This window comes from Martes martes, assembly GCF_963455335.1.
Source record: "Martes martes genome assembly, chromosome: 13".
Taxonomy (NCBI): domain Eukaryota; kingdom Metazoa; phylum Chordata; class Mammalia; order Carnivora; family Mustelidae; genus Martes; species Martes martes.
The window spans coordinates 52,293,748-52,316,623 of NC_137901.1; the positions used below are offsets into that span (position 1 = coordinate 52,293,748).

A 22,876-nucleotide genomic window follows, 5' to 3' on the forward strand; every position below is an offset into this window, starting at 1 on the left:
AGGAATAACCTTGCAAAGAGATCGATTGTAGTTACTTAAAACAATGACAAAAAGTTTCAAGAAGATCCTGAAAATTGAAAAATGCTTACTTTTAAGTCTAGCTTTCTCAGCTGGATCCAGAGCAGCCACAGGCTCAGAAACTCTAGATGGTAGACCTATTCCATTCTTATTCACAGCTCGAACTCGGAATATGTAAGAACGACCTTCTATCAACCCAGTGACTGGAAAACGAGCAAACTTCACAGGTGTATCATTGCATTGAGACCAGCTATCTGTGCCCACCTCACACCTAAGGGAAAGAGAGCGGTCAGCAAGAATATTAAAAGGAGTGTGACTGAATTAATAGCTCCAAATCTGCAAATCCTTCCCCCCCAATTGCTTCAGATCTCCCTATAACATACCCAGCTCAAGTGTGATTCAATAGTTACTTAACTGCATCCACTCAGTATTCAATTGCAATGTGTCTTCTTTAAAAATAAAAATACTTCAGATCCTTCCTAAACCCGCATACTTCCTTTAAACTCCCTAAAAGCAAGCAGCTGAGGGGCCTTGTGTGCTAAGCCAAAGAATTTTGGGGGGTAAAACAGACGCAGCAACAGGTAGGTATGTACAATTTTTACATTGGAAAGACTGACCGGAAAGATCCCCCAAACATCTCCCTGGCTGATGTCTTCAATTCCACCATTGGTGACTTCTTTGTCTTCTTTATGCATTTTCTTTTAAAAATAAAACTACTGTTTGAAGTAGTTAACACCTTAAATATACCTATTTATATTGTAGTATACAGTAAAGAGCATGCTTTTTTTTTCTTCTTAAGTAATCTCAACACCCAGTGTGGGCCTCAAACTCACAACCCTGAGATCAAGATCTGTCTGCTCAGACTGAGCTAGCCAGTCACCCCTGGAAAGAGCCCACTCAATGATCATTACATGCTGTGTGGGTAGAAGGGGGAGGAGAGTATTGTAACATATTTGCTTCTTAACAGATGAGATTGGTGAGATGCAGGGAAACTCTCACATCTGGGAGGGAGAGATTACGTGCTTTGGAACCTCTGATTTCTGGTGAGGTGCTTTTACAGTGGTCTGGGAAGGACTGGTCACATCCTGGGAGACAAAGATGGCAGCTCATATTATGCTAGTGGCCTGATCGACAGGGGGTGAAGGGCTTGCAGCCTGTGATTAAATTATACAGCTTTAGGATTAAGTAACTCATCAATTTGTATGAGTAGAGCACTGAAATTTAGTTTATGTCACTGCCCCAAGATGGCTCCATGTCTAACATATCTAATTCCCAAACAATTCACATGGGGGAGGGGTTCCAATGGCAGGGCAAAGGTGGTCAGGGCAAGAGGTTTCTCTGCTTCCTCAGCCTCACCCTTCCATTCTTTGATATAGACAATAGACATTTCCTCAACCTTATGTAAAGTGCTATGCACTATGGCTTCAATCCCTGCCCCCCCAACCCTTAAATCTTGTCTTTATAGAAATTCTGGAGCTGCTAAATGTAGGGTTTGGGAGGGAGCCGAAAGGCCTATGATGATTATTCAAGCTGCCCCTGTCTCCAGAGATTCCTCCTCTCTCCCAGTACAGATGCTGTCATGGTGACCCAGTGATACTACAGAGTGCTTCCCAACCCTCATGTGGGCAGAAAGAAAGGGGGAACGCAGCTGCTCTGGAGATATCTACAGCATTTTGGAGCAGAAAGAAACACAAATACATGGCCAGGCTGATATTTGAGTTCTAGTTCTGCTACTTACTATGTGTGGGAATTTAGGCAACTTACTGTTTTCTCACTAGCATGTGGCTTTGGGCCAGCAACAGTTTCCTACTCATGATAAGAGTATCTACCTTTCAAATGGTGGTTATGGTTAATGGTTAATATATGTGATGTATTTAGAACAGTGTCATGCATGTAGACAATGCTTAATAAATATTAGCTGCAATATGGTTATTTTTTATTATGACAGAGCAAAATGGACTTCTGATTGTCCCTGGTCTTACACTGATTAAGTTTGCAAATCCCTCGGAAATCTGCCAAAGACAATAAATCAGTCTCTAAGGATATAAAAAAAATCTACCAAAAACTTCACAGGTCATCATTACTGAATGACAAAATAATGTGGAAGTATTTAGTATAGGGTTAAATAGTATAGAATTTATTATAAAAATTTCTCTGAATGGTATTGAGCCCAATGGGCATATATTTACTTATTACCATAAATATTTGGTTTAATACACCTTGGTACAAACCTGTTGTACCACAGTGGCACAGATTATTTGTCCCTAGTGGTTTCTACAATTAGATTCTATTACTGAAAAATGGAAGAGAATTGGAGCAACTATTTGAATAGAAACTAAGTCAGATAATAACGTATTTAGGTTGATAATCTAAATTTGTTGTCTGTATTGTACAAATTCACTGGATAATTAATGTGTAAGACCCAGTTACTATAAATATCAGAGGTTCTAAGTTTTGGAGAACGTAAATAGAAAAAATTGTAGAAAGAACATAATTTAATACTATTGATATTTGTTATTTATTTGTCTAACTTGAAACCACATTCTATGAAATAAATAAGCTTTTGTTAATATTCCTAAAGTATTATTCTTTAAATTATTTAATATTTTTAAATTACTCACATACTAGGAATGTGGACATTAAATATATTGGACACAAACTGTTTCCAAAGTGGCCTCTTATAAGGTCTACACATTCATAGCATTCTTGCCAAATAAATGACTTGTATTGGTAGTCAAATTCAAAAATTATCTTTGGAATTTAAGTCAATAGATAGGGGTGTGTGTGTGCAGGAGACAGAGAGAGAAAAGAGAAAGAGGAAGAGACCAGAATATAAAATATTTCATGTAGAAATGGTGGAAGAAATCAAGCATGCATCTCTATGACTAAATCACTCAAACTGGAACTAGACTAAGTACTAACTTATCAATAAAATATCCCAGAATAGGACTCCCTCCATCCACAGCTGGCTGTTTCCAAGAGATGATGATATAATCTTTGTTGGCATCCAAGCACATCACGTCCAAGGGAGAGGCTGGAGCTCCTTCGATCTCTGCATCAGCGTCTGTGGAGATACAGAAGGATCCTTTAAACCTCTCAGACAAGATCTATCACAGTCAAGCAATCCTGGACTTAGTGCACACATTTCTTACCACACCCATAGTGGCTACATCTTTGGCCCAAGCAGAGGGAGTTCCGGTCTTAGAATTTGCTTACCAACATGACAATGTGTGCTTTTCATCATCAGTACAAAGAACATTATGTTAGAAAGAGCTCTAAAAAGGATCCATGACCTTTGCCTCATGGTCTTCGCCTGCCCAAAATGTTTTAAAGGAAAATAAATATGGGACGCCCGGGGGTCAGTCAGTTAGGCATCTGCCTGCAGCTCGGGTCATTATCCCAGGGTCCTGGGATTGAACCCTGCATGGAGCTCCTTGCTTAGTGGACAGACTTCTTCTCCTTCTCCCTCTGCTACTCCCCCTACTTGTGCTCTCCCTCTCTCTCCCTGTCAAATATAAATAAAAATAAAAAATAAAGGAAAATAAATATGGAGATATAGGAACCACTAGCAGAAAAGTCTAAGGGAAACTGAGCCAGAAAGTCTGTTCTCAAGATATCTAGTATACAGCGTTACTCAGAAATACCAACCTCTCTGAAGGGGAACAAATAAAAACCACGAAGCTTCCCTCTGCTGGTCACTCCCATTTGGGGAGAGAAAGGAAAACATTCACTTTAATCAAATGTTTGTTCCCAGACTGGAGACACTTGCGAAAGGAATTCTGATGCAATATCCACATCTGAGCTTAGTTTATCAGAGTTTAGTACAAGTTCAGGATTATACAAGAGAGGGCAGTGACTGTTTATGAAATGAGATTCTCTGACAGTGGTTCTCCTCAGCAGTGTCTTCAGGCACAGCTAAATTAGTGAACCAGGGATGTTTTCAGGAGGAGAGCCAAGGGGAATGAAAATAATCAGTCAATAGCCCTTTCAGTGAGAGGCAGGGTTCCTGGAGGTGGGGTTCACATTGCCAATTTCTCCTGACCTCTGGTCCCCTAGCCGGCGAGGAGGCTGAGACGTGTTGGAGCCACTCATCTCAAGGAAAACACTTCTGTTGACTGTATAAACACTTTGCTTTTATAATGAGCTATATACTTTTGTAACTCTTATGAATTACTAAGCCATTTGATATTAAGGCAGAAATATTTGTGCACTATTGAATTTGGGATAGGTTTGCACTTCCTGTGAAGAGCTCAAATCACTTTGATTTTGAATATTCTGTCTCTTGCCCCCACGAACCTGTAGGAAAGTGTTTTAGGCAACTTCTCTGGCATAAGTACTATATGAGAACATAACTTAATTATGGATCCTAAAAGCGAGTGTTTTGGTGGGGAGAAACTTTCTCCCTTCCAGGCTTTGAGAGCACTGGATTGGGGCGGGGGAGGTGGGGATTGGCGTGGAGAACCTGCTGATGGTGAAGGTAGAGCAGAACTAGAAAGGGGTAGAGATGCTGAGGTTAATAGGCCTCAAGTGACAGAAGAAGGATGCTGGAAAGCCGCTCAGTTGGGAGGAGACAGCTGGCTACCTCCATCCATATTCTTTTGCTACAGTCCCATAATGTAACAACAAGGAATCCCTGGTTCAGACATCCATAGTATGTAACAGAGCCCGGCAGACAGTAGGCGTCCAGGGAACCATTTTTCAGCATATTTATAACATTGCTTGGCCCATGCCATTCTTAGGGTAGGCTAAACAGTCTTTCTAAAAACGGGTTCTGTGTAGGAGATGCTGGAAGCCAAATCCAGATACTGTGTTATGCTGGGACACATCTGTGCTCCTGGCTCTCAGCAGCTGCTGGAGAACGCTTGACCACAGCACCCACTTGGCCAGCGGCAGGCCTTTTCCTAGCCTGTGTCCTTCTTTTTCTCAACCCTCCAAAAAGCAAAGTTTTTGTACTTTTGATTAATTGGGTAAAAGATTAGACTGCTACCCTATATTTTGCCTTCTGACACAAGCCAATAATAACTTTTTTAGAAATATAAGTAATTCTATTCTCTTTAGTATAAAAGCAGTGTTTTCTTATAAAAGAAACGATAAAAATATGTTAAAATCCTCTTTAATTCCATAATTCAGAGATAATGACTACTAACATACTGGTCTAGATTTTTCTAGATTTTTTTCTATATTTATGAGCTCAAAAGTGATTGTTTTTTAAATAAAAACAGGATTGGATGATATAGTTTCATGTTAATATATTTCCATATCAGTAAGTACAGATATACACCATTTGTTTTCATTGCTGTGTGGTATTCTGTTGTTTACATGGAGCATTTATTATACTTTATTTTATAACTCCCATGGGTGGATATCTAGATCTCTTCTAGTTTTTCCCAATACATTTTTCTTACCTTTGCTCACTTCAGTTCCTAGAACTAGAATTGATGGATGTGCTCTATTGATACATAGTAGCAAACATCCCGAGAAATGTTGAAACAATTGACACCAGCAATGGACAGGAGTGCTATTCCCTTCATTCCTTTATCCCTGTGGATTTTAAAAACCCTTTAAATCTTTGCAATATGATAAAAATGTTACATCATTTCAATTTTCATTTCTTCGATTACTAGTGAAAACCTTTTCATCTATTTGTCATTTGTAATTGTTTTTTCAAGACATTTCTAGCCTGTCCTTTACCACTTTATCATCTCTACCTCCATGCAGTGGAGGGGGTAGAGGAGGAAAGAATATACAAAATACAGAAGTCTAGAAAAATATGTAATAAAATAATAATATTGGAATAGCTTTTCTCTTTCTTCTCCTTTTTTTTCTTTGCTTATTTACATGATCTAATTTTGTTTTGTTTTGTTTTTTACAAAGAACACACACTACCTATGTAATAAAATCCTGGTCAAATATGTGCAGCTCTGGAATGGGTTTCTGCAGACATACGGTGCTTTATACACTGATCATTCTGGTTCAGAAGCTATTTTCTGAGCACCAAAAACATCAGAGCTCTAAAAATGCACTGAAATGGCGTCATGCAGTTCAATGTATACAGAGTTTTATAAAACACATAAAGTGTCATTTAAAATATGCTTGTAATTTCTTAGGATTCCTGGCTGGCTGAGGTGGTGGAACATCTGACCCTTGATCAGGGGGTTGTGAGTTCGAGCCCCAAGTTGGGTATAGATATTACTTAAAAACAAAATCTTTACCAAAATACCTAACATGTTACCACTTTCTTAAAAGGTTAAACATAAATTTAACATATGACCCAGTAATTCCACTTACACGTCTCTCCCCAAGAGAGATAACATACATCCATGATTATGAACATAAATGTTCATAGCAGAATTATTCATCATAGCCAAAGAGTAGAAACAATCCAACTGTCCAATTGGTGAATGGATGGACAAAATGAGGTTTCTCCATATATTGCAATAGTACTTAGCAATAAAAAAGAACAAACTGCTAAAATGTGTTATAACATAAATGAACCTCAAAATAGATGTTTTACTGAAAGAAGAGAGATATAAAACTCCACACACCATATCCAGAAATGTCCAAAGAAGGCAAAAAGAGACAGAATGTAGGTTAGTGGTTGCCTATGGGCTGGTCTGGGGATGACAGTGTGGAATGGGCAAAGAAAACCCTTTGGAGTGATGAAAATGTTCTTAAACTGGATGCTAGGTGATGACTGCACACTCTGTAAATATTCTAAAGCACTGTCTACTCAACATAGGTGGATCTTTCAGTTTATCAAGTACACCTCAATAAAGGTTTTTTTTTAAAGAATCTAAAATACATCATTTGAAATAAACTTAAAAGTGAAAATTTTTTCTTAAAGTTCTTAAATTCACAAAGCAATTACTGAAATTTATCTTTCCAATTTTGTCTTTCCCATTTATCTTCTCAGTTCTCTCACATAAGTTTATATAAAACACATAAAGTGTCCTTTAAAACATAATGGTAATTTCTTGGGGTGCCTGGCTGGCCAAGGTGGTGGAGCATGTGACTCTTGATCTGGGGGTTGTGATTTCAAGCCCTGTGTTTTGTACAGAGATCACTTAAAAAGAAATCTTTACCAAAACAAAAACCAAAAAACAACATGTTAGCAATTTCTTAAAAAGTCGAACACAAATTTGACATGTGACCCAGCAATTCCCCTTGTTGGTCTCTACCCTAAACTGATAAATTTTAGAATCTTTCCATTTCCTTATTTTGTAGATTTGAAAACTAGCTTAAGTATAAATTTCAAATTTCGATGCCATCTCTCTGTCTATACTCAATAATATGAAGCCTGCTCTAAATCTGGCGGAGAGCCACAATTCTGGATATAGGCACAGAGAAATGTTACTGAGAAAACCCTAGACTGTATCAGAGTTTCCAGACAAAGTCCATGAAAGAATCGCCAAGGCATAAGTAACTAAGGTTTTTTCCTTGAATCACCAGAGATACAGTCCTTTTATCTAACCAGATTTTTCCAGGTGGTTTGTCTACATAAACTTACTCGGTGATGAGTTTCAATGTGTCTGTCTTCACAGTGATTTATCCAGAGGCTAACACCTCTCTTCCCTCAGTGACTTCTGACTTTTCCCACAATACTTTTGGGTTGCAGAAAGTCTAAAACATTTTCACATGGTGTAGATATTCATGTCTCTCTCTCTCTCTCTCTCTCTCTCTTTTTAATATTCATGAATCTTTATCAGTTGTTGTTCTAGGACAGACTTCCACAATTGTTACTGTTCCCTTGGGGTGTATGTGTGCTGCTAACCATCCCCAGTATCCATTTTCCTTTTAGTACTAGAAGCCTCAGCTTCAGCAGGCAACTTGGCCGCTCAGCTGGACACATGACACCCTAGCTTCCCTCACTGTGAGATGTGCATTTGGCTAAATGTTCACCATGCAGAAGTGATGTGTACAACTCTGCATCTCCCCTTCCACTTCCTCTCTCTCCTCTTCTCCCCATCCACTTCCTCTCTCTCCTTTTCCCATAGGCTGGGATGAGAACACGGGATAGCACCATAGGGACCATGGAATAACAATGTAGATGGGACCTGGGACTCTGAACCACGCCCCTATTTCTGAATTGATAGACATAGGAGAGAAATAAGCTTTTTTTTTTCATCAGCTTAGCCTAATTAAAATCCTGGGTTAGGCATCAGAAGACCTGTATCCTAGATCCACTTTTGCTTTTAACTAACCATGAGGCTTTTTTTGGTAAATCACTTTATTTTTCTGAACCTCAGTTTCTGCATCTTAAAATTAAAGGATTGGACTAGAATGGGAATCTTAACTTCTTTGAGCCATCCTTTGGCAGACTGACAAAGTCTAGAGGCCCCTTCTTGAAATAATGCTTCCAAATGCATAAAATAACATACATGAGATTGCCAAAGAAACTAAATATATTGAAATACAATTTTAATCAGACCCTTTGAGAGTCTGTGGATCCCAGTTAAGGACACTTGACCTCTAAAGTTCCATTTTGATCAAAATTTCTATGAGTTTATGATTCTATTTAGTACACAAGAGATTTTTTGTAAGTCTCCTATATTGTTTATACTTTAGTTTTCTGTATATTATATTTAGTTTTCTGTATATTCTGTATATCTGTATATATTTTAGTTTTCTGTATATTTCTGTATATTATGATGTATATTATATTCTGTATATTCTGTATATTATGTATATATTTTCTGTATATTCTGTATATATATATATTTCTGTATATGTTTTGACACCTTAAAAACCTTTCTGACTGCGAAGGCACTAACCTCCCCCCCTCCCCCACACGCAGGGCTAGCCAATTCTTGGAGATAGCAGCCGCTCTGCCAGGAGCCAGCCTTTGATAAGCAAACTACCAATCCAGAGCCGTGCCTCCTCTATCTAGCCTGCACACCCTAGGAGGCCGTATTCTCGGGCCTTAATCTCTGCAGGGCCAGGAGCAGGCTGCTAGGGACCACGCCTATAGCTTAGAGTCTACCAAAGTGATTCAAACTAGCCAATCCTGAACTGTTTATCCTGCCCTGCCTCCCCTTTCCCACAGAAACTCCAATAAAAGTCATGGCCTAAGGTCTCCCCTCCCTCTGCTCCTTCCATAAGTGCAATAAATTTTGTTTTCCCGATCTTCTCCTGTGTCCCCTCTTGTGGCCACACCTGACTAACAGCACAGAAGAGAACACATAACACAGGCCTGCTGCCTGGAAGTGTCAATGGTCTTCCAAACGCGCTGCGATCCCGTGTAGAAATAATATCCCCACTTGTAGAGAGCCAAACCATTCAAGACACAGGTGAACAAAGAAAGACTCCTAAAATCACACAGCTTGCCTTAAGGATTAAGTTGTAGCACCTTGTTTCCTAGTTCATTAAAGTTGAAACTATAAAGAAGGGGTCTGGAGTAAAATAATGAAATTGCTCCCTGGAATAGATATTAAAGAGTAAGTCCCCCGTAGCCCACCACTCTTTTATGGCAGCTTTGGTAAATTGAAATGGCTTTTTGTATTGTTGGAATAGAGCATCTCTACTCCAACACCTGTAGAGAGCTTCCCTGGTCACTCACTGGGGATAGAATCCTGAAAATCCATGACAGTAACACAGTCTGGCTCTGTTAGCTTTGGGTTGGTGCTTCAGGATTAACCTTTTTATATGAGTTCTAATTTTACTGGAAGTTAATAACTCTATGCCATGTATTCTGGAAGAATTTTCAAATGGCTCTTTCATCATTACAAGAACCATGTTTGGATAGATTGACTTGGCCTCAGTGTTTTAAACCTTCTTGGGTGTTCTGCTTTTTGCTGGGTCTTACCTCGAACAAAGACATAAGCGCTATATTGCTCATAATATTCTCCCATTCGTACACGGATTGTGTAGAGGCCTTCATCTTCTTTGTTGAGATGAGAAAATGTCAGTGTCGCTCGATCTCCACTCCAAAGTGTTTGCACCCACTTGGATGAAGAAATAGGTGCTCCTGGAAATTTTTTTAAAAGTAAGAAAATTAACTGAGTTTTCCCTCCATTGCTCCCTTCCTTTCCCATCCTTCCCTCCCTCTTTTGCTCCCTCCCTCCCTCTCTCTCTCCCTCTTCTTCCATACTGAAAGCTCTTCGACTGTCAGTAGAAGTCTCTAGGGCTTTGAGCCATTCTGTCATGCTTACATTGATAAAAAATACTATATCAGAAGTGAAGGGACCAGGGCCAAATACATAATCTGCAGGGTCCAGTGCAAAATGAAATTGCAAAGCCCCTGTTCAAAAAGCAGAGAAAAAATACAGTTACAGACACTAATATATAAGGCCTTTTCCTCTAAAAATATTTTACTCTATATAAAATATAATTGGGGTAACACAAATTATAAAAAAATATTTTCACATCATAAGTTTTATATACGAAAATAATTTTTATTAATGTAATAGCTTGATTGATAATAAGATATTTCAGGCTTGCTTTTCAGTTATTAGGTCATCAGATTTATACTTTTGGCAACTTCATTTTAACTCAGTATAACTGAGGGGCACCTGGGTGGCTCAGTCGGTTGAGTGGCCAACTCTTGAGTTCTGCTCAGGTCATGATCTCAGAGTCATGAAATTGAGCCCCACAATAGGCTCTGTGCTCAGGCAGAGTCTGCTTGTTCCTCTCCCTCCTCCTCTGACCCTCCCCTCACTCCCCCCTCCCCCCAAATAAAGAAATAAATCTTAAAGAAAAAAAGTAACCTCAGTCAGTCACTCTTTGCAAATGCAAGATCAGAAATTAATTGATAATTTTTAATTTTGAGAAGGATCTTGCTGCTGATGCAACTATTACTATAGCTATTAGGATATTACATACTTAAAATATTATATAGTTTTATACTATATAGTATCATATAGATAAATTCTTATGACGTTAACATTGGGTTAACTTTCTGGTAAATTATTTCAAAATATAAATTTTAGTACTCTAGAGCTAATGATGCTTAGGGGACAAAATTTCTAAAAAAATTTGACTTTATATAGATCAGTTTCACATAAGTCTGAATTTAATTTTAAATGTAATTTTACATAATAATATTTTTATATTTTCTCTATCATGTTCTGTAAATTGTGGAAGGTATACAAGAGGCTGGAAATGATTTGTATGTAATCCATGTGTCAGTTCATGCATTCTATCACTATATCTTCAATTACAAGGAAAAATTAATTTTAAGATTATCTTCCTTGTGAATACTGCTTCATTCACAGTTTCATATGAAAATAGTGTTCTTTTTCATCAAATGTGACAACCCTTAAGTTTAATTTACATTTCTAAGCCTCTGAATATTTGCTGTACATTTAGAGCAGTTTTCAAAACCAGGGATTCTAAACTCTTTTCACGAAATTCCAACAACTGCCTCATATACTTTACTGCAATGCCTCTATTACATTATTTTACTTTATAATATTTTACTGACAAAGTTTACTGCCCGGTTGCTAGTAGTTCCTGTCCGGATGCTCAGGGCAGTAAGTTAGTATTTGTGCAGACTGCATTGAAATGAGCTCTGGGGAAGGACAGATAGGCTGGCAAGCTCCGACTGCAGGTTCCCATGCGGCCCCCACTTAGAGCTCCTCCTCTTCCCTAGGGCCATGTTCCCCATTCACAGTGCTTTTGCCATTACTGGCTTCGGTCTGGACCCAGATGCTCCAGACTGCTTCAGGTACTGGGGTGCACAACTGAAGTTCAGGCCAATTGCTTAGTGAGCATGCTGCTCTCTGCCCACCATGCTGAGGGGTCAGTGGGCATGCTCCACAGTCCCAATGGATTCAGTGGACTTCCCTTAATTTTACTAAATAATATTAACTTATAAAATGAATATATAAGTAATTTACAAAAGTGCATTTTTTGTCATCCTTTCCACAGATTACTTGGTGATCAGAAATTACAACCTCCACAAATATGTTACAAAAGTCCTGCTAATTTGATATATGTATAAAAACTCTTTCAACATCCAGTAGGTCATGCCTTCTAATGTCCAGATTCTGCCAGTTCTAATAAACAAGTCTGTGGTCTATGGACACTCGTGCTCTGGTGCCAAGCCCCGTTTGCTCCCCATCTGGTGAATAAGAACCTAAGTGAGAATTCATGATAAAGGCTCACCATTTCGGTACCACTGGATCTCTGGCTGGAAGTGCTTAATTTCAGGAGTGATAACTACACGGCAGCCTAGACTCATTGTCTCGCCCTCTCTTCCAAAAGACACATCAAACTTGTCATCAAAGTGGATCTCAAACTTAGATGCATAACCATAAGGGGTCACGCCAACTGGGTACAACAAAAACAAACATTAGTAATTTTGTTTTTTCTCATCAAAGAGACACTAGCATTTTAATAAGTGGTCACAGCAAACACTGATCAAACGAGTTATCTGGGCAAAAATTAAATCTTATAAAGAAGTACATGGCAGGGGCGCCTGGGTCGCTCAGTGGGTTAAAGCCTCTGCCTTCGGCTCAGGTCATGAACTCAGGGTCCTGGGATCGAGCCCCGAGTTGGGCTCTCTGCTCAGCAGGGAGCCTACTTCCCTCGCCTCTCTCTGCCTGCCTCCCTGCCTACTTGTGATCTCTCTCTCTCTGTGTCAAATAAATAAATAAAATCTTAAAAAAAAAAAAAAAAAGAAGTACATGGCACATTCCCATATATTATGATGTGAAATGGAAATTCTTGCTTCATTGGTCAGATAAGCTCGATATTTACTTTTTTTGTTGCAGTGAATAGAATTTTAAGGGGCAGGCCTAATACCTCACACAGGATGTAAGTAAATACCACATTTAGGTTAGATTAAATACTTAGCACATATATGCACTTTTTAGATTCCTAGTTCATTTAAAACTCAGCTGCTGTACTCTCCAGACAAACCAGCCATATCAATTACTCATAAAAATAGAGTTTTCCAACTTAATGGAAAAATTCTTTGCTTCAGTGTCTTTAATGATCTGAGTGAGAAAAAAAATTTATAAGAAATTTTAAACTGAAAAGTTTATAATATTGTGACTTTAAAAAATATTTTTCTTAAAAACATCTTACTTACAGATTGAGTGAATACCTACATCATAAAGCCTCCCAGGTTTTATTTCTTCTTTTCTCAAGGGAAAGAGCTTGAGAAAATGACTAGTTAACAGGTTACCATGCCACATACTTGAATTTGACATGTTGTCTAATCCTTACAAAAACCCCACAGCACAGATTTTTTTTCCCTCTCTTTCAGATGAGAATGGAGAAGTTCACAAAAATAATACACAACTAATGTCCAGGTTTCAAAGGTATTATGTGTGAAAATGAAATTCAAACCCATAGCTGCCTGACTCTAAAATTTAGGCCCCATCTCTGATACTTCATCTCTCTCCCTAACGCCTCTTAGAAGTAATTTGAAAATGCAAGCTAAAATTTATTGAGTTCAACTTGTGCCAAGTATTGTTCCCAATGTTAAATATCTATTAACTCAAACCTCATAATAGCTCTCTCGGGTAAGTTCCATTATCATCTCTCTGTTTTATAGGTGGGGAAACAGAAGCATAGGGAGGGCGAATTAACTGCCCATAATGACCCTGTAGGGCCAGGATTTGCCCTGGCAGGCTGTTTCCAGAAGCTGCACTCTCCAGCAATACATGATAGTGCCTTGAATCTGTGTGTTCTCTGGCAGCCACTAACCGAGAGTCAAACAACTCTTTGAAGCACAGTTTCCATCTACCCAACTTCTAAATGATGATGTCCCACTGAGATCAAAAGTGAAACAATTCAATCAGACTTTGCTGTCTGGGAGGCCAGGCGGGCTCCAAAGCTGCCTATGGGTAGAGATAAGGGTTACAAAATAGAGATATGGGTTACATCAGGGTTTGGCAAATCTGTGAGCTGGATCTGGACTGCCTCCTGCTTTGCACCATTAGAAATAATTTTTCAATTTTTTAATGGTTGAGATAGAATCAAAGATGTGACATGTGCAAAGTCATAGGAAACTCAAATTTCAATGTTCATAAATAAGGTTTTATTGGAACACAGCCATGCTCATTCATTTACCTACGGTCTATGGTGACTTTTGTGTAGCAATGGTGGCATTGAGTAGTTGTGAAAAGACCATACGGCCCACAAAGTCTAAAGTATTTATAATTTACAAGTTAGTCAGTTTACAAATCACAATTACAGGAGTCCTTTACAGAAAATGGCAATTCCTGTTTTAGTATATGGTTTAGAGGGGTGCCTGAGTGGCTCGGTCAGTTAAGCATCTGACTCTTGATTTTGGTTCAGGTCATGGTCTTGGGGTCATGAGATCAAGCTCTGCCTTGGGCTTGTGATGGGCATGGAGCCTGCTTATTCTCTCTCCCCTTCTCTCTCTCCCTCTTCCTCTGCTCCCCACTCCACAAAAAAAAAAAAAAAAAGAATATGGTTTAGAGTTGGAAGGACTAACTTATAAGTCCCTACTCTACCATTATGTGTGGTCTTACCTCATGATTTAACCTCTTGAAAACTATTTCCTCATCTCTGCAGCACAGATAAAAGATACCTATAAGCTTTGAGAGAGCGTTAAACAACCATTGCATGTAACAAAATGTCTTGGAATGCTGTCTGGTACAACTGATCAATATATAATAACTATTAAAACAGAACCACAGGCAGGGAGCTTTATCTATGATATTTATCAGCGTACTCCAAGCGCCTAAACCTATACCTAGCCATAGAAGATGCATAATATATGAGTTGGGTAAATGAATAAAAGCCCTCTGTTCTCTGTGTTAGGAACAACTGCACTCAATTCAGGGACCAGTCAGAGAAGGATCTGAAAGATTAAGAAGTTAGAGAAGTTATGTTGCGCTGGGCTTTTAGAGCCTGGTTTGATGGAGAAGAGAGAAGTGGAAGAAACATGGATGATGATATGGCAGGGGGAATGAGCAGGATACATTCAGATGATTGAAAATAAATGATTAATAAACCTGTCTTAGGGACAATGGAAGGTAAGTCATAGGTTCAGAATTTTCAACTATTCTATCTCAGTATAAATCAACTGATGCAAGAAAAGCAAGAAAAGATTTGGGGTGTGTTCCTCCTTCACTCCTACCCACCATTGCCTCCCACCCACCCGTGGTATTGGTACCAAAGATGAAAACTTGGAATATTAAAATTAGGAGCCATCCCATGAAATTGATGGAATAGGTCATCTACAGGCATCAAACTAACCAGGAAGGTGAAAAACTGACACATGAGAAAATATCTTCATCAAGCATTCTCAAAACTATCACTTATTTTTTAGTAATCAGAAAATAAGTTCAGGCTTGGCTACCTTTTTCAGTCTGACCACTGAAAGCATCGAATTATTTGAACAACCTTAAGGGTTTTACTTTTATTGCTTCTATGAAAAGATGTTCTGACATAGGTGAAATGACCGAAGTTCACAAACTACCACAGATTAGAATATTTTTAATAGTTTATTATTGAAGCACATTTAGACAACATTTTATTTGTTTATTTATTTTCAGAGAAGAAGAGGGAGAGGGTGAGAGAGAATCTTAAGAAGTAGGCTCCATGCCTAGTGTGGAGCCCAACATGGCGCTTGGCCTCATGACCCTGAGACTATGACCTGAGCCGAAATCAAGAGTTGGGTGCTTAACCGACATAGTCACCCAGGTGCCCCTAGATTTCATTTTAAATTGCACTTCATAAATTAATGTACTTATTTATTCCTTCATTGTATTCTGTGTCAGGAATTGGGGTTTAGAGATAAAAGGTCCAGCTTTGCCTTCAAGTGGCTTGTAAGCCAGTTAACAGCATTCAGTGTGGTGCATGCCGTGATGGAGGTGCCGTGGTCTCACCGGGGACACCCAACCCTGACTGGGTAGATGTGGGGGTGGCAGTGGGAGTCATACGTGGATTTCTCCAGAAGGTGATGCTTACCTGGACGCTCTGATACAGGACAGACTTGGGACGGGGGTGGGGGAGAAAGGGGGGGAGGTGTAGTGAGCATGGTTAAATCACCTGCTCAGGTTTGTGTCATGATCTTTTTCAGTTAACACAGAAAGACTTAAAAACATTTGCCATTTTTAGCCCATCATATCTGGGCTTTTAGAAAACCAGAACGAAGCAGTTATATTCACAAAGAGAATAGTAACCAAAGAATCTAAAAAATAAAACCCAGCATAAATAGCAATTAGACACATACTAGCATATATTATAATAATCCTTTTATTTCAGCATTGTGGAATGGCTTATGCTGCTGTCTTTTAAATAGAGATGACACTTAGCAAATATATTTTTAAACTTACAGCTGAGGGGCAGGGTGGAAACCCCAGCACGGAAGCGAGTCTCATCAAACTCTCCCTTATATCCTAAAAAAGAAAGCAGAAATGCACGTGAACTTGCTTCCTGATTTATTTTTAGCCATGAGAATAAATTTTTAAAAATACACTTTGAATAAAACATGTGGAGTAAACCTACTCTTCACCACAACTGAAGCATATGCTGAAAGCTCCCCTTTAACGTTCATCGCAGAGGCCCGGTACTGAGCAGTGTCTTCGAAATCACATCTGAAAGGACAAGATGGAGATGAGTGAGCACTGCTGCAAGCTCTTCTATCAAGGATCTCTTTGCTAACACAGTACACTGCAAATCACTGGCCAGCATGTGGCTCAGGGGGACTTTTGATGAAGCTGACCCTGATCCAGCTCCCTGCAGGATTTTACATAACACAAGATACCTACTTACAGTTTCAGGCCAGCAGCACAGTGTGGGAGGAGGACACCTACAGTCCACTGTGAACCTAGCCCAGGTTCATTTAAAATATCCAAAAAACTCCATGTCAACAAACTGTTAACCACGTACATAACAGCATGAACAGTGTTACAATTAACCAGTCTAAAGTGGTGTCAACAGCAGAAAATGTCTGGCCATGCAGGTAACCTTCCAGAGCACCCCAGGGGTACAGCCTTCCTGCTGGCCTCCCTTGGGGAGAGTTTCACTCTGGGGGCAACAACAGAGAGGGAAAGACACAGCCTCTCCTGCAGGACTCCCACAGCCTCCCTGAGCTACGAACTGGATCTGGGTCTGTCTAATGTGTGGTTCGGTGTTGTAGCTTCAAAGTACAAATATGGTATTTATCTCTCAACTCAACTAAGGTTCAGGTTACACTTGGAGTTTCAGCCCACAGCACAACATAGCAGTGCCATCTGGAAGTTCCTCTAAGTTATAATACAGAAATCGGGATGTGTTTAATAATGGAGTAAAAGAGAGAATGATCTCAGAAATGAACAAGCTAAGATTTTAAAGCAGATCACTTTGTGTCTCATCATAACCAGTGTCTGTGTTCTTCGTTGACCTTCTGGATTTAGTGTCATTTGTGAAAAATTCTTTCTCGTTGAAATTTTATGGACATCAGTGGAACTCCAGGAAGGTCAATATGGTTGCCTCTCTCATAACTAATTAATTATAAAGCACCCACGTAGCTCTCTGCAGCCTCAGTAGAACCACCAACTGGCAGAACTAAAGTGCCTTTAGGTCAAGGTCAGTGCTTGACAAATGTCCCAGGGCCCTAGGGTCCTACTTGAAACCCAGTATCACGTGTGTCACCTGCTCTGATCAGAATGATATAAATTTTACTTTGACATCTCAGCATGTCATGGTTTCATGTGAACTGAAAATGGTGGGACTTCTTCATCTACATAACCAGGCTTGGGTTTCAAAACCCTATCAGGAGATAGAATAAATGTTTGAGGACTCAGAAATTTTGATGTGGGGTTGGCTTTCTAAATTTTGCTTTGGATTTTGCTTTAAAAACATCCCATGTCCAGTTCTGCCTCCATCTGTAGTCTGATAGGCTTGGTACATAGTTTCCTGCACTTCCTGGGGAGCTGAAGGAGAGAATTTATCCCAGTGCAGCTTACTTTCACTGCTACTCACCTCATTCTCCATGGCCTTTGCTGGTTCAAGGCAAAAAAGGATGATGGTGATAATATTGATTTGGAATGGGGAAGGATAATTAAATATAAAACCTATTTATGTAACTTATTTTCTCACTAATTTCTAAGAAAAACTCTGAAGTATATAAAAGGATAAGCTAAAAGGTACAAATTAACTTTTTTTCTCATCATCTTTAAATTCAAATGTAAGATCATTTTGTGAGCATGTTGCATTTGGAAGAAAGGGGGACGGTGGTAGTTAACTGCTGGGATGCCTCCCCAGGCAATTGTCAAGCGACACACATGGACCCCAACATCCTCTTACGCATTGATCTCCAGAGTGTGCATTCCATATCGACTCTCAATAATATATTTTCCAGGGTTTGCGTGGACGTTGATCGGTACCTGGTTTTTATACCTGTGAGACAATGGAAACAAGGCAAAGTAAGTTGAAATAAAAATAGCTGTATGATTAGAAGCACACACACAAGTGATTCTTGTTCTTGAAGGGACACCTGTAAACACAACACTGAGGTTAGCAGCAGCATTTGTTCAATAAATACAAATCTACGGCAGATTAAATAAAATACACTATAAATACAATAAAACTTCTTGATGAGTGTGCTTTCCTCTCTAGCACAAAAATTACATGAAGAAGTTGACTGTTTATAATAATGTGGTGAAGTCACAGATACATAATATTGAGTGAAGAGTCAGGCACAAGAGAGTACACAGTATAGGGGCACCTGGGTGGCTTGGTCGGTTAGCCAACTGCCTTTGGCTCGGTGATGATCTTGGGGTCGTGGGATCGAGCCCTGCATCAGGCTCCTGCTCAACAGGGAGTCTGCTTCTTTCTATTTCTCTCATATAAATAAAAAATAAAAATAAAAATAAAAACTTAAAAAAAAGAGTATATAGTATAATGATTGATTTATATAAAGTACAAAACCATATAAGACCAAATTACTATTGTCAGAAGTCAAGAGAGTGATTTCCCTGGGGTATAGACCCCCGATATGGAGGATGCATCTTGGGGGCTGATATTGTTTGGTTTCATGTTTGGGTGCTGGTGATGCGGGTGTCTGTGGTCTACAAAAACTCATCAAAGCTCTACATTTATATGTAATATGGACATTTTGTGTGTGTATATTATACTTCAATCAAAGACCTAAAGAAAAACTTGTCCACTGTTGACAACACAGAAAGGAAGGCTTTGTGTTGGGGGTTTTATTGTTGGCTGTCTTGTGTAGGATGAAAGCAAAACATTCTTCCTACTAACATTCTTGCCTGTTGTTAAAAACAGTGTCATTGTATTGAAAGCTCTTGTATTTAAGTGTTTTGTTCTGTTAAAAGCAAGCATGGCTCTTGGCTTGGAAGAACTTAAATACCAATCATGAAAGAAAAAGTCTGACAAATAAAAGCTGAGAGATTTCCTTTTTCTGGCTGTCCTATTCCTGGTTAAGCCTCTCAGCCCTCAGACGGTGGGCCTACATGGAAGGACCCCTCTTGAGACACCATCTCCTGAGTCTGGAAGTAGCACCTTGATTCTTCACCACGTCCTCATGCCCTCAATAGCCAATGACTATGGAGTCGGACAAGGCTTTTCTGCTGAAGCCATTTTCCATCCAAAAGAAGAGCTAGATTTCACTTGTTTCCCCTTTAGATGCCCCGCTTCGTGTGCATAATGTAAATAACACTAATAATCACAATGGAGACAGAGCATTTACTATGAGCCAAGCAAGGTTCTAAGTGTTTTACTCATAGATCAGAAAATTCATGGGGCGCCTGGGTCTCATTGGGTTAAGCTTCTGCCTTCGGCTCGGGTCAGGATCTCAGGATCCTGGGATTGAGTCCCACATCGGGCTCTCTGCTAGGCAGGGAGCCTACTTCCTCCTCTCTCTCTCTCTGTCTGCCTCTCTGCCTGCTTGTGATCTCTGTCAAATAAATGAATAAAATCTTTTAAAGAAAGAAAGAAAGAAAATTCAATCCTTGGGCACCTGGGTAGCCCAGTCGGTTAAGTGTCTGCCTTCGGCTCAAGTCATGATCCCAGGGTTCTGGTATCAAGCCCGCAAAAGGCTCCTGCTCAGTGGGGAGTCTGCTTGTCCCTCTCCCTCTGTCCCTGCCTTCCTGCTCGTGCTCTCTCTTGCTCTCTCTCTCTCTCTCAAATAAGTAAGTAAAATCTTAAAAAAGAAGAAGAAAGTTCAATTCTTAATGACAACTGTCTGAAATAGCACTATTTTAAACATCAATTTCCAGATGAAGAAACCAAGGCATGGAGAGGTTAAGTAACTTGCCCCAGTTCACACAGCTAGATAGCAGAACTGAGATTTGAACCCAAGCATCCAGCTCGTGACAACATATGATGCTTCCATTTTCCAAATATTCCCTGGTTAGCTGCATTTTATTTCTTTAGACTTCTGTAAATGATTATAACGAGGTTTGGGAGCAAGGATAGTGAAAGGGGAAAGAAAGAAAGGAAATAATCTTCCGTCAGTTCCTTCTTCTCCCCAACTTGCACACTCACACAAGTGTGTGTGTGGCACACACACCTTATGTCCCTAAAACATATTCATTTTCTGTACTTTTAAAAATGTGTCATTTTCCTACACCTAGCAAAATCCCAGCTCATCCTTCGAGGTTCAGATCAAATGCCATTTCTTCAATAAAGTCCTCCCTGAAATCCCACACGATATTAATTGTTGCTGCCTCTCTATAACATTGTTACTTGGGTCAAGCTGCAAGATAGAACCTTCATCAGATTATGGTTGGATAGGTGTCTCTTCTATTAAGCTGTCATTGCCTTTGTGACAGGGGTAGTGTCTGATCCATATTTACTTTATATTTATTCTACTTATTCCCACTCTCAAGGAAGGATGAGTCATGGGCGGGCAAATATTAGGCACTCAGTGTTTGTTAAATTGGCTTGAACAGAATTATTGTGTAACAATAGATTAACTGTGCCTTCATAATGTTTGGCTAAAGGAACAGAGTTTCGACAAATATGTACTTCATGATATGGATAATTTAAAATAAGTACAAGCCAAGAAAGTAAATTGAGGCTCTTTGTGTCTTGGTTCCCTCAGCTGTGAAGTGAGAGGGTTGCACAGACTGAGGAATGACAGCTGCGCGGCAGGTGGGGAGGCACAACCTTGCACCCCACCCACAGGCAGAAGCGCTAGCCCCGTTCCCTGCCAGCCCCAGAGCGTCCTTGGCCGGCCATCTCATCACAGAGCTCCAGGCAGACAGGGCTACTCGAGCAGAGATGGCCTAGAAGGAGAAATCTCGGCGCGCCTAATTTCAAACATTCCTTATTTTGATGAATGACAGGGTAGAGCAAGTTAATCGGCATGTTCTTCAGGCTGGTCTCAGGAATTTCACACTTGACTCAAACGCTCCCTCTTGTTCAGGTTTGTGCGTGAGCTGGGGTTTTCCATAGTCCTTTTTAGCATTAGGAGAGAAATAGGACACCGAAGGCTACGGCAAGTGGTGCTTGAGCAATCAATTTAGTGACACTCAATTTGGCTTCTGACCAAAAATGTTGTTCATATCTCCATAAACTTTGAGTTAAAACAGAATCTTGTAGCTCCCAGGGCTTGCTTCACCTTCCTTGCTTTCCAGCACTACCCCACTTAGCACCTTCATGCCTTCCCCAGCTAAATACCCATGACTTTTCTAATGTGACCACCTGGCGCAAGAAGTCGGTTTAAAATTTACACGCGCACGACACAAAACACTTTGAGGATCCCTTAGTCTTTCCTCTGGAACTTCAGATGTCAGTGTAAGAAAAGCCTGTTGTAATGCAGCAGACAAGGATTGAGTTAGGAAGCAATTCTCTTCTCTCTCTCCGAGAACTTCACCTAGTCATTCAGGTTTGGGGTCACTGTGAGATTGCCTGTCTTCCAGTATGAGGTCAGGGAAGGAAAAGAAGGATTTTTGGCCTGCTCTGTATATTCTTCACAGCTTGTTATTTCTGGAAAGTGAAATTCCAAACAGGCCAGTCAGAGGCTAATTTTGGAGAGTAACCTACACTCTGGGATTATTTGTCAAAAGGCTTCTAAAATTCTTCTTCTTTTTTTTTTTTTTGTAAGATTTATTTATGTATTTTAGAGAGAAAGAGTACATGAGTGGGGGAAGGAGCAGTGGGGGAGGGGGTACAGACTCCCTGCTGAGTGGGGAGCTCTATGACTATGTGGTCTCGATCTGTGATCATGACCCTGAGATCATGACCTGAACCAAATCCAAGAGTCAGAAGCTTTAACTGACTGCGCCATCCAGGTGCCCCAAGCCTTCTGAAATTCTTGTGAGTATTCAGAGGTACACCATTTTCCTTACCATTTTCATGGAGAGTTTATGAACTATTTACTAGTTAAAGAGCTCTCATTATACTGTATTCATAGAATAATATTCTCCCTTTATGTGTGTAAAACACAGACTTCATTCCCCCAAATAAATGTCTGAATCTTGGGCTGACTCAACAACAAGGTGTTATAGTGAAAGCTCTCTGGCAGTGTAGAGCATGGCCAAGCAAAAAGGTTCATTCTGACTTTTACCTATCAACAAACAATGCATGCCAAAATGATCTTTAACATGCTGAATCTCACCACAAACTCTGATTACTACTTAGAATCCAGCTTCATATTTTTAATAAATAGCTATTACCCACTTTAAAAACCAGTTGGCTGAGAGAGATCTATCCCATCAGGTTAGACTTTGGACTTAATAAATAAGAAAAATCTAAAATAAAACCCCAAACCCTTATGTTGGGAAGTAACTGTAAATTATAAATAATTTTAATTTTAAACTATTTTAAATGTAGGTTGTTTTCCAAAAAATAATACAGTAGTAATTAAAGCTAACTTTAAATAATATCATGAATAACTCTAATCTTATAAATAAATTCCATGTATGATTCTATTATGGAATTTATAAGTTCTGATAATTTGAAAAACAGAATAAGACTTTTCTAAATATCCACA

General features: G+C 39.5%; 1 protein-coding gene across 2 annotated transcripts in view; it reads right to left on the reverse strand.

Moving 5' to 3' along the window:
• MYOM1 (myomesin 1) overlaps nucleotides 1–22,876 on the reverse strand; it is a 152,822-nt gene that overhangs the window by 70,695 nt on the left and 59,251 nt on the right. For both annotated transcript variants that reach the window (XM_080820935.1, XM_080820934.1), the window contains 7 exons: nucleotides 18,226–18,318; nucleotides 16,444–16,532; nucleotides 16,272–16,334; nucleotides 12,121–12,285; nucleotides 9,821–9,982; nucleotides 2,941–3,082; nucleotides 90–289 (listed from right to left, as the gene is read on the reverse strand). In XM_080820935.1, coding sequence (XP_080677061.1) covers nucleotides 90–289; nucleotides 2,941–3,082; nucleotides 9,821–9,982; nucleotides 12,121–12,285; nucleotides 16,272–16,334; nucleotides 16,444–16,532; nucleotides 18,226–18,318 — 914 coding nt within the window. The remainder of the gene's footprint in view (nucleotides 1–89; nucleotides 290–2,940; nucleotides 3,083–9,820; nucleotides 9,983–12,120; nucleotides 12,286–16,271; nucleotides 16,335–16,443; nucleotides 16,533–18,225; nucleotides 18,319–22,876) is intronic.